Genomic DNA, 11,323 nt, shown 5'->3' on the forward strand with positions numbered 1-11,323 from the left:
ATATTTTTATTATTTTCAAATTCTTCTATTAAATGAAACACATGAAAACGACCTTAAGAATTTTCGTTGAAAATGCGCCTTTTTTAATATAACTCTAATCATTGGCTCAAACGCTGTCCAATAAGAAGTTTACATTAAATATTCGACCAATCGGAAGGTGAGCTTGTCACCGCCTTGAAGTTTTTAAACAATTGTTTGTGCGTTGAGCGAATTTTGCCGTTAAACATAGCCGGTTAGTTACGCGTTCTCAATGTTCCATGATCAGATTATGTGAGAAGTGAAACTATTTTATGTACATTTAGATGTGTTTTAAGTGAAAAATTTTATATATTAAATATTCCCAAAAGTGTATTATATATATTTGAAGTAAAATGGCTGATCGGAGGAAGAAATATAAACAGAAAGGTGATAATTTTGGTGACTTAGAATTAAGTCGCATCAGTCGTGTTGAAAAACAAGATCAACGAAGGAAAGAAATTCGTTCTCAAAATTTTTCACGACTCAGACCTTTGGAGGAAATTACACAATCACAGACTCCTGGTACGAATTTAAATTTTCTTTTCATATAAATATTTATGATTAGATACAATAATATGTACATTTATGAATATGATTTGTATTTTTGTTGTTATACATTTGTTTTCATGTCTTGAATTTCTAGTTTAATATAATATACTTCATAGTTTATTACTAAATATTTTTTTTTAAATAAAATATAGTTATTATTTTTGAGGTTAAAATGTTTTATATATAATGAAAAAATTATTTATGTAACATTAAGTATTATGTAGTTTTATTATTATTTCTTTTATTACATGTACACCTTTTAGTATTCAATAAGTATTAATTGTAAGTATTAATATTCAATATAGGTTTTATGAAAAAATTATTAAAATAATATGCTTCAAAATAAAAGTTTTAAAGAAGCGGAATTGAAAAAACGAATTTGTTAAAAAAATGTACTGAACGATTTTTATCCAGGAAAACGAGTACATAAATGTTTTCAATATCGAATTTTAATTAAGAATTTTAATAAACATGTTTATTTACATTTTTCATCTTGAATTTATATTCTAATTAAAGTTTAGTTTATTTAATCAAATTTATTGAAATAAACCAAATTATGCTTTATATTAATTATTCTTTGTTTGAAATAACTAAAACAGCTTATTTATAAAAAATATTATAAAATTTTGTAAAATTATATTCGTTTAAAATAAAACTATATTCTTGATGTTTTAAAATTAAAAACCTTGCTTCTTTTTAAATTGTGTATTTAAAAATTGAGCTAATACTAAATTAATAAATTTAATTTTAATAATAAAATTTTAAGAAAGCTGCATAAAAAAACCTGATTTTGCTTGATAAAATTTCTTTTTTTTACGTAAAATTAAAGAAAAACTCCACTGTGATCCTTTGATATTATTTGAAAAAGTTTATTCATATCTGTGTTATTAAAAATTATGAAATGAAAATTTTTTAATATAAAACAAAAATGTTTGTACAGATAATTTATTTTATTTTTTTAAGTAAAAATAAATTTTTCAATTAAATAAAAAAAAAAAATGTTTTCAGGAAAATCAGACTCTCAAATAACACGAAACGAAAAACTTGAAAAATGGAAGAAGCAAAAGGAATTAAAGAAAAAAACTGAGAAAAAAGTAGTGAAAAAGCCACCCTTTAAAGTGGGAATCGTTCATCATAAAATATATTCTCCACCAACTTATAACTCTGCCCTTCCAAGTTGTTCTCACTGGAATACAAATTCTCAGCCAAAATCCAAAATTCCACAGACAAATACCAAAATTCCACAGACAAATACCACATCAATAAAAAGAATTACTCGCGTCACAGAAAAACGTCTTGCGGCAAAAGCTGCAAAAACAGCTGCTGAGGCAGCAAAAAATTCATTTGCCCCTCCAAATTATAAATTTAAACCACCACCGGGCTTAGCCAATATTCCCATATTTGGACGCGTGAGAAAAGGAAGCATGGATGTGTCTACATTATCCTGGATTGAGAAAAAAGCATCAATTAAACCTGCAGTCAGTACTTATACGCCAATTCAACGAAAAAAATCAAAGTCACTTTCTCATGATTCACCGCAAAAAAATAAAAAACTAAAAATTAGTTTCAGCGACCAAGTTAAAAATTCACCTAAAAAAACGAGACTTTCAAAATCTCGTGAAAAATTAAATTCTAATTCGTCTAATTCATCATCGTTACCAACATCTTGTGATGATGCAGAAGTTTTCGATTCCGAAATTGAAGATCCAGTCGAAGAAGAAATGGAAAATTCACCTGCATTTACAAATATTGTAGAACCATTAGAAACGAGTATTTCTCCAATTAAATCAAGTGAATCATTCACTAAATCTCCATCAAATAAATCACAAATTGAATTAGAACAAGAGTCAGTTAATTATTCCCTGAAATTGCAGGTATCAGATTTATCAGATCATCATAATAATAGTTTAAGCAAAAATGAATTAAATAATCGTTCATTACAAAAGCAGGCCAAAAATTTAGAATCAGTTAATGAGGTAAATAATTTTAAACCAATTGAACAATATAATTCACAAGATTATTCATTAAAATTACAGTCGACAGAATTATCAAATCTGAATAATTCTAAAGCAAATGAACAAGAATTGGAGAAAATAATAAATTTATCATCGGAACTTTCTGACAAATCATTTAATGATACACAAAATGTGGCAATTTATTCGCCATATGTTGTCACAAGACGTGGAAAGAAGGAAGCAAGAAAAGAGCAACAACTTCGTCGAGGATTTAATCATTCACTTGAAGAAATTCCCACCAAGGAAACAGTTATGCAAAATTTGAATATATCCATTGATGAGGAAAAGAGGACATCACAATATTTTAGATGTCTTCTTGAAAGTGAAACAAATCGACTCAGTGAACAGTGCAATAGTTGGGATGAGATAATTTTAAATGAAAATCCACCCGAAGAAGTAAAAGAAATTATCGAACAAGCTATTGGACAAACGAGATTATTGTTGAGAAGTAAATTCATGCAATTCGATGGTCTTGTTCGTCAATGTGAAGAAGGTCACGAGGGTCATCTTGTAACGTGCAAAGATCTACAAGGATTTTGGGATATGATGAATGTGACTGTTAAAAATTGTGAGGCACGTTTTGAAAAAGTCAAAGAAATCAAGGAAAATGGATGGGTGGAAAATGTGAAAATAATTCCAACTAAAAAGCGACTTCCATTGAAGAAAAAATCGCCTAAAAAGAAATCACCAAATAAAAAAGCACCAGTAAAAAGTAATTTGCGCGCTATGATTTTGGCAGCAAGACAAAAGAAAAAGGAGATAGAGGAAAATTCAGAGGAAAAACCCAATGATGAGCAAGTGATGGAAATTTGGAAGAATGTCGTGAAAGAAAGTCCAACGAATGTGACAACATCAACTCGTAGACTTTCAATTGCACCTCAGCCAGCTTCCAAAGAGAGAAGAATGAGTTTCCCACGTGCTGCAATGATGATTAGTCAAAAGCGCAAAACACCAGAAAATCTAAACATATTACCAAGTTTAAAGAGTCACGAGGAAGACGAATTATACACAGAAATGGAAACAACTAGCGTTCAAGTTCACTTGGATGAATCGATAAGTTACATTAATTCCAGACAAACACCCGGAAAGAGTATTTTAAAACGTATAAAAATTGAAACTTATGAAGCGGACGATTCACGTTTATTAAGATCCACGCAAAAGGTGAATTTTAACGATAACGTTGAATTGAATGAAGTCGAAGTTGATGAAGAAACGCAAAATAAACAGAGTTTGGCTGCAAGTTTAGCCAGAATCGATAGTATGAACTTCGAAGATGAATTTGTGCCAGAGGTGCAGATTCATGCTGAGAAAAAATTGAATTTCGAAGATATGAGCTTCAATGAAAATCCCATTTCAGATAATGTCTTTGAGGAAACTAAATCTAATAAAGAGAAAACACCGGATATTAATATTATTGCTCCAACACCAAAATCAAAAAGATTATCCGATGCTGAAATAATTGAAGAGAATACAAGAAAATTAAGAAGCAGAAAACCAATTTTAGATTCACAGAATAGTATCGAAAAAGTTAAAAACAAAGCAGTGACACCAAAATCACCGAAAGAAATTAAAAAGAGAAAATTAAATTCCACTTTAGATGATTCACTTGTCGATAAAATTAAAGAAAAGAAAACACCAAAATCGCCGAGATTAATTAACAAGAGCAAATTGAATTCTGATTTAGAGAATTTACATATCGATGAGACTAAAGAAAATAAATATACACCAAAATCGCCAAGATTAATTAACAAGAGTAAATTAAATGCCAATTTAGAGAATTTGAATATCGACGAGGCTAAAGAAAAGATGACACGTAAATCGCCAAGAATAATTAACAAAAGCAAATTGAATTCTGATTTCGAGACTTCACTTGTCGATGAAATTAAAGAGAAAAAAACACCTAAATCACCAAGATCGAATAAAAAGATTAAATTCAATTCTGATTTAGAGAATTCACTTATCGATGAAATTAAAGAGAAAAAAACACCCATGTCACCAAGATCTATTAAAAAGAGTAAATTCAATTCCAGTGTAAATCCTTCAATCATTGAACAGTCTCATGATGATGTAATTGAGGATGAAGATTTATTCAGAAGGTCTCTAAGGAATCGTACCATAATTGGTAATTTAACTCCAAAATCACAAAAAAAATTAAATGTAAGTATTAATTTTTTTTTTACAAAATTATAAATTCAGTTAATTTTTTACTATTATTAATGATTGCACCAAAATTATCAGAATTAAAAGAATTTTTATATTTTTTCAGAAAGAAAATTCAGTTCCGGATAAACTTGAAAAATCACCTCATGTAAATGATAACAATTTTGAGTTGAATAGCGAGATTTCAAGTCAATCGCCACTTGATAGGGAAAATATTGTAAGGACTTCGAAAAGAATTCTCCGATCTCCTATATTGAAATTAACATCATTTAAAAAGAGAAAGTCAATTTTAACACCACGTCAACAACAAGTTACCGAAAATGTAAATAGAAAACAAAATTATTCTTTTAGAAATTTTTATTTGGTTAATAGTTGAAGCATTTTTCAGGTATTTTTCAGTTACGAAGAAATTGAAATTTTTTTTTAAATCCATTTTTTTAAAATCCGAAAATTCTTTTTTATTTTTATATAATACGTTATTGAAAAATAGCTCAGATTTTTAATGACATTTTTTAAAAAAGTTAATATTGGTATATATGAAAACGTAAAGAAATTCTTAAATTTCAATTTTTAAAGAAATACAATATTTGTTATTAATAAAAATTTTTAAACATGAAATTTCTCAGGAATCAGTACTTCAAGCAGAAGAAGAATCAACAAGAAAAACGCCAAGGAATATGGGAAAAACTAAAGAATTTGATAAAAAAGTCACACCAAAAGTGAAAAATGAATTAGAAAGTCCAATCGAAAAGTTTGTGAAACTAGCAAAAACTTTACAAAAATTAGTCAAAACTCCAATAAATGCATCAAAGAAAGCTAAAGTATTAAGCGATGAAACAGAGGTAATTTAATATTTAAAGTGACAAGTTTTTTTTTAAAAGCTCCTAATTTTATAACCCAAAAAAAAAAAATATTTTTTAATTTAATTCTCATACAATGTAAATTTCACTATTAATGCAAAAAGTATAGTATTTTTTTCATTACAATTACAAGTTAATTTGAAATTTCAATTTTTCAATTTTAATGAATTTTGAACATATTTTTGAAATTACAGAACATGGAAGTGGATTTTGAAACTGAATTAAATCAACCTCTAAGCAGAAAAGGCAAAAAACTGAGAAAAACACCAAAAGCCGGTCAAAGAGAACATGATAGAGAAAATCAGGAGGAGGATTCTCCTTTCAAAAGGGTAAAATTATTATCTAATAATAATTTCATTTCTGAAAAGAAAACTTGAAGCAAATTTATGTCAAAATATTTTCAAATTGTTAACATTTTATTATTTTATTAATTATATTAATAAATATAATTAATTATATATTAATAAATTATAATTCATTATATTTACAGGAATCTCTACATTTATCTTTGGTAAAAAGAAATAATTCCGAAACCAAAAATCTTAGGAGAAGTTTAAAAATTCCTGCAAATGAAATGCATAGCGAGAAAGAAAACACTTCGCCGGGAATATTTAAACGTAAATCATTAATCAGCAGTCCAAAGCCAATTGAAACACCCAGTAAACGAAAATCAATTAAAAGAAGCATGAGTTGTCATGGTGAGAATAAAATATTTAATATTTGATTTTTTGAACGAATGATAAAATTGAGGAATATTTTGCAAACATACATTTTTTAAACATAAAAAAATATATGTTCTAAGAAATGTTTATCAACCAAAATATAAATCAGATAAAATCATTATTAAAAAGAAAAAAATGTTTTTCTTTAAATATATATTTACGGTAAATGCGTTAGTGACCAGTTATGTCCAGTTATCGGAAAACAATTATAAAATTTAACGCAATCTACTGAAAATAATTATTTTAATATTGTAATTTTCTATTGTTAAATTATTTTGAATAAAAATAATTGTTTATAATTGAAAACTTAAATTAGAGCATTTTTAATAAAAAAAAAAACTTCCGGTAACTAAGATAGTATCGATAACGAAGCATTTACCTTAATTAAAATTAAAAAATCATTAAATATCAGTTAATTGTTAAATTTAGTTGCGGAATGCCAAGTTGATTTTACAACAACGCCCAAATTACAACGTTGCAATTCAAGCAGAATATCAAAAACACCTAGCAATCGGCGTAGTATTAATCCAACGACCAGTGCATCGCCTTAAAATTAAGTCATTTTTCATGTGTACATGTTTTTATTTTATTAATTGAATTTTTATATTTTTATTATTATTATTAAAGATACAGGCCAATTTTATAACCTAATGGTCACAATCAAAATATAATAATATTTATTACAATAAGTATACCACTATTTGCATTAAATGTATGAACTCTTTTTATATAAAAAACAATTTTTAATACAGTGATCGGAATCACGGTATAGAACTTAATAAGTTTTTTTTACAATTTATTTTTATAAAATAGTGGTGAAATTGTGAAAATGTAATGTCTTCATTTTATATTAAAAAAAATGTATCGTATCTTTAATGAAATTTATAAATTTACAAATTATTTTTAAAAAAAAATTCATTTTTTTTTTTACACGCTTTTATTATTACCGAACCACCAAAGTCTTACGCTATTATCACGATATTGTTCCTCATCGTCACATATTCTTTGACCTGAACTGGTAGCTAAAATAGGTAAACTTGCATGTAAACTTACTCCATTTATACAGTCTTTTGATAATGGAATACTAGTGATTGGATTTAATTCTTCCGCTTCTTCTTCAGTTTCTTGAACTGCGTCAACTTGCCAAACTTTTACTGAACCGTCTTTACCACCTACAGCAAATAATATTTAAGTAAGATAAATATTTAACGAAAAGTTTAACAAATTTAGGCTTCGGATTGTACATTTTTCGAATTAAAAAGAAAATTTTTTAGCGAATTTAAAATATCTTATTATTTTTTATTAACATTTCAATAATTTTTTAAAATTAATTTTAGAAATTTTTACTGGTTTTAACAATTTTTTTCATAGTTGACAATAAAGTTAATTTAATTTTTTATCATAAAATTAGTTGCTTTGTTTTAAAATTAGGAGACTTTAAAAAAAACAGCTTAATTATTTTTGTTACTTCAGAGTGTATATTGTTTTTTATAGAATATTTTTTTAATGTTAATACGAAAAAATCATTTCTCTTCATGTAGGTATTTTGAAATTATTTTATTTCAGATTAATTAAAAATAAATTTATGTATTATTTGAGGAGTAAATTTTTAAAATCTGAAAAATCCATTTTTCAAAAAAATGGAGATAAACATAAATTTAATATTTTAAGGACCTCACAAATCTTCCTGTCGATGTTAAATTTAAGAAAAAAAATTTGTTAACAACGAGTTTGCATTTCAAAAACTTTTGGACATAACCAAGATGAATTATAATTTTTATGTTTTTTTTTTATTAGAAAAAATTACCAATATCTGTAAATCATTAAATAATGATAAAGTTTAATTAAAAACAGAACGTCTTAAATATAAAAACATTGTTATAGAATTAAACTATTACAAATTTTATATTCTAAAAGTAACTGCAGTGGTTATGTGAGAAAAGTCATTTGTTTCAATTTCTCGAAATAAGAAAATATGGATTTATCAGGTGTTGAAAATTTGCTCCTCATTTAATTAATAAAAAATGTAAATACCGGAAACAATCGTCGATCCATCTTTTGAAATATCAAAATTAATTTTTTGATTCGAGTTGGCTTCTCGGTTTTCTAATGACCATAAAACAACTCCAGGATTTCGTAGATCCCAACACAAAAATTCATTATTACGTCTCACAGCTGAATATAATTTAGTACCACAAGGACTAAATTCAACTTGCGTTACTCCACTACTGGTTTTAAAACAACAAACTGGTCCATTTTGATATAAACCTACAAAATTCGTACATATTAAATAAAGTATTATGTATTAAGCATTTATTATTTACAATATTTACATTATTTACAATTTATTTCAATTAAAAATAAAAACTTCTTTAGTTTTTCGAATAATTTTTTAAGTATTGTTAAAAAGATTTTTCAAATATTTAAATTTATTCCTCTCACCTATGTATTTAGAATAAGTACCAAATGCCACAAGTCCTGGCATTATTGGATTTTCACGAATACAAGAAACTAATCCAGAAATATTTGGAAAGTCATGTTTTAAAAATATATCTTCCGTTTGTCGTCCTGGCCTTTCAGTGTCAAATTTTCGTAAAGCGCCTTTAAATCCACTCCAAACTTCAGTACCTGTATTTATAAATCTTATGCTAATTGCAGGTTCCACCTCATCTACCCTACGATATATTAAAGCAATAAATTTTAATTTACAAAAATAAGAAAAATTCTTTACAAATTTTTTATTTATGACAAAAAAATTAAAAACAAAATCAAGTAAATGAACTTTATCCTTTTTCTTTAGACTACATTATTTTTAATTCTTTCAAATTATTTTTAAAAAATTTAATTTAAAAATCTTAACAATTAAAAAAAACAATTATTGTTCGAAAATTTGTTGGCTATTAAAACTAAAAACTATGGTAAAATTTTTAATTGGAATAAATTGTTTAAATCAGACTTAATTTTTAAAAAATGGAACTTCAAGAATTTTTTTTAGAAAATTTCTATTTACATTAAAATTTTGATTTGTTAATACGATTCTGAAATATTCGAAATAAATTTTCTTCATAATATTCTTATAGAATTATTCTTAAGGAATTAATATAATGAATTTAATATCTAACATTAGTTATTTAAAGTAAAATATTTACTAATTAAATTTATTAAAACAAAAGAATTTAATTTTTGTTTGTTTTTGAATTTTGTTTTTTAGTTTTAGTTTCAGTATTAAAAAAAATACGTAAATTTCTTTATACTAACTGATTGTATGCTCTGTAGGTAGCTCTCAATTCTCCGGTAAATGCATCCCATAAATGAATAGGAGTCTCTTGACTCGTAGTTAAAAAACAACACGTTGCTGGATTCCAAGAGTTCATGTAAGGATACCAACAACTATCGTAAATAAGTCCTCCTTCTTTTATACAAAGTGCAGCATTTAAATTAGATGACGCTAAATTTATTGACGGTTTCTCTGAATATAATTCTTTGGGTAATTCGTAAATTCGTATTCGAAAATCTTCCGATGGAACCATTAGGCATGTTCCATCTGGAGACCATTGACATCCTTTCGTATAATTCTCACAGGTTTCAGAAGGTTTGTATTCTTCTGTTGCAGAACACAATAGTTTTTTAGATACTGTCCATTTGTATTCAAGATTTAACGATTCTATTTCTACTTCTAAATTCTTTAGTGGTGATTTTGCTTTATCCTCCAATATCTGTAAAGGAATTAAATTATTTATTTTACATAGTTTTTACCTTCCGGTACAGTTCAATTTTAATAAAAGTAAATAGTAAATTTCTCATTTATTAAAATCTTCATAGATATTTTATTACAATTAATAATGAATTAAAATGGTCAAAAATTAAAAAAAAATTTAATTCACAAAAATAAAAAATTTAAGATTTAAATTAAAATAAGTTTTAATAAATTAGAAATTTAAATAAATTAACAAAATTTTCTTTATCATATTTATAATATTAAAATACTTATTTAATTCCAATTATAATTTGTTATTACTATTATTATTGATTATAAATACAAATTTTTAGTAAATTTTTACCTCTTTCTTGTATATAAATTGATAAAAAGTGATTAGAAAAAAAATGAATGAACCTACTTATAAAATTAAGAAATTTCTAATAAAAATAAAATAAAATTTTTACATTTTCATCCACATCCATTGTTAAAGCATTGTCTTGATTTTTTTCATTTTCTCCATTATTTTCACAATTCTCACTGTCAATTTTTTCAATGCAGTCAGTGTCAAGTGTGTGTGAGTGTTGTTCATTTTTAGATGATTGTTTATCTTCGTTACATTCATTATTTTCGCGTTCTAGTGATAATTCGACATTTATTTTCACCTCTTCTGAATGTAATAAGTTAAGAAAATCTTCGAGAGTATTAAATGGCTTTTTAAATTCATCTAAAGTATCACTGATATTTTGAACTTCTGTTGTCAAAATTGAAACACTCGTTTCCACTTCGTTTATTTCCATATTTTGTGTTTATAATTATGTTTAAAAAAATAATTTAATTACTCTAGTTTTTACTGTAAAATAACAAATAACTTCATAATTCTGAAGAAATTTAAAGGTATGTATCAAAAATATAAATGAAAAGCGGTGTTTACTTTTTTTTGAGGTTAGAAAACCATGTTGGAAAAATTTCTCGAAATTTAAGAAAATTAGGGAATATTTCCTGTCATTTAAATTTTAAATTAAAATTAATGTATTTACTACTTATTTTTAATATTTAATTAAAAAATATAAAGATGTAGAATCTTATAATTTTAGAATAATTTCTATCATATTTTAAAAAAGTAAACAATTTTCAACTTTTAATTTTTTTATCCATATTTTATTATAAACATTTTAAGAAATTATTTAAAATAATTCTATATAGAATATAATAAAAAATAAAATAGGAATTTTTTTTTTTTAATTGTACTGTAATATAAAAATACGTGATATGGGGGATTTAAATTCATTAATAAAACAA

The 11,323-nt window shown here is 25.3% G+C and overlaps 2 protein-coding genes across 3 annotated transcripts; one reads left to right on the forward strand and one right to left on the reverse strand.

Annotated features, from left to right (window-relative positions):
• The first annotated feature begins 203 nt into the window (after window positions 1-203).
• On the forward strand, window positions 204-7,134 carry LOC127279219 (uncharacterized). 2 transcript variants are annotated; one of them, XM_051301451.1, is made up of 7 exons: window positions 204-540; window positions 1,576-4,739; window positions 4,849-5,064; window positions 5,369-5,584; window positions 5,797-5,931; window positions 6,093-6,300; window positions 6,737-6,874. In XM_051301451.1, exons 1-7 carry the CDS (start codon window positions 372-374, stop codon window positions 6,745-6,747), a joined length of 4,119 nt encoding a protein of 1,372 aa, XP_051157408.1. In that variant the 5' UTR covers window positions 204-371; the 3' UTR covers window positions 6,748-6,874. The 2 variants fall into 2 exon arrangements, with proteins under 2 accessions (XP_051157408.1, XP_051157407.1); XM_051301450.1 differs by having other exon boundaries at window positions 205-540; window positions 6,754-7,134.
• On the reverse strand, window positions 6,918-10,987 carry LOC127279223 (telomerase Cajal body protein 1). Its single transcript, XM_051301458.1, has 5 exons — window positions 10,489-10,987; window positions 9,583-10,040; window positions 8,767-8,999; window positions 8,359-8,592; window positions 6,918-7,496 (listed from the first exon to the last, which is right to left on the reverse strand). The coding sequence occupies exons 1-5, from the start codon at window positions 10,819-10,821 to the stop codon at window positions 7,252-7,254; spliced, it is 1,503 nt and encodes a 500-aa protein (XP_051157415.1). The 5' UTR covers window positions 10,822-10,987; the 3' UTR covers window positions 6,918-7,251.
• Between the last annotated feature and the right edge of the window lie 336 nt (window positions 10,988-11,323).

Source organism: Leptopilina boulardi, unplaced genomic scaffold (assembly GCF_019393585.1).
Source record: "Leptopilina boulardi isolate dan_hultmark-lab unplaced genomic scaffold, ZJU_Lbou_2.1 LbouV2_214, whole genome shotgun sequence".
Taxonomy (NCBI): Eukaryota; Metazoa; Arthropoda; class Insecta; order Hymenoptera; family Figitidae; genus Leptopilina; species Leptopilina boulardi.

Excerpts from the sequence above, each read along its gene's own strand:
- LOC127279219 (XM_051301450.1), top strand. The coding sequence starts at position 372 with ATGGCTGATCGGAGGAAGAAATATAAACAGAAAGGTGATAATTTTGGT. Across the intron at positions 541-1,575 it reads TACACAATCACAGACTCCTG|GAAAATCAGACTCTCAAATA; the intron begins GTACGAATTTAA and ends AAATGTTTTCAG. Across the intron at positions 5,065-5,368 it reads AACAACAAGTTACCGAAAAT|GAATCAGTACTTCAAGCAGA; the intron begins GTAAATAGAAAA and ends GAAATTTCTCAG.
- LOC127279223 (XM_051301458.1), bottom strand. The coding sequence starts at position 10,821 with ATGGAAATAAACGAAGTGGAAACGAGTGTTTCAATTTTGACAACAGAA. Across the intron at positions 8,593-8,766 it reads TACTTATTCTAAATACATAG|GTTTATATCAAAATGGACCA; the intron begins GTGAGAGGAATA and ends CGAATTTTGTAG. Across the intron at positions 7,497-8,358 it reads TGGATCGACGATTGTTTCCG|GTGGTAAAGACGGTTCAGTA; the intron begins GTATTTACATTT and ends TATTTGCTGTAG.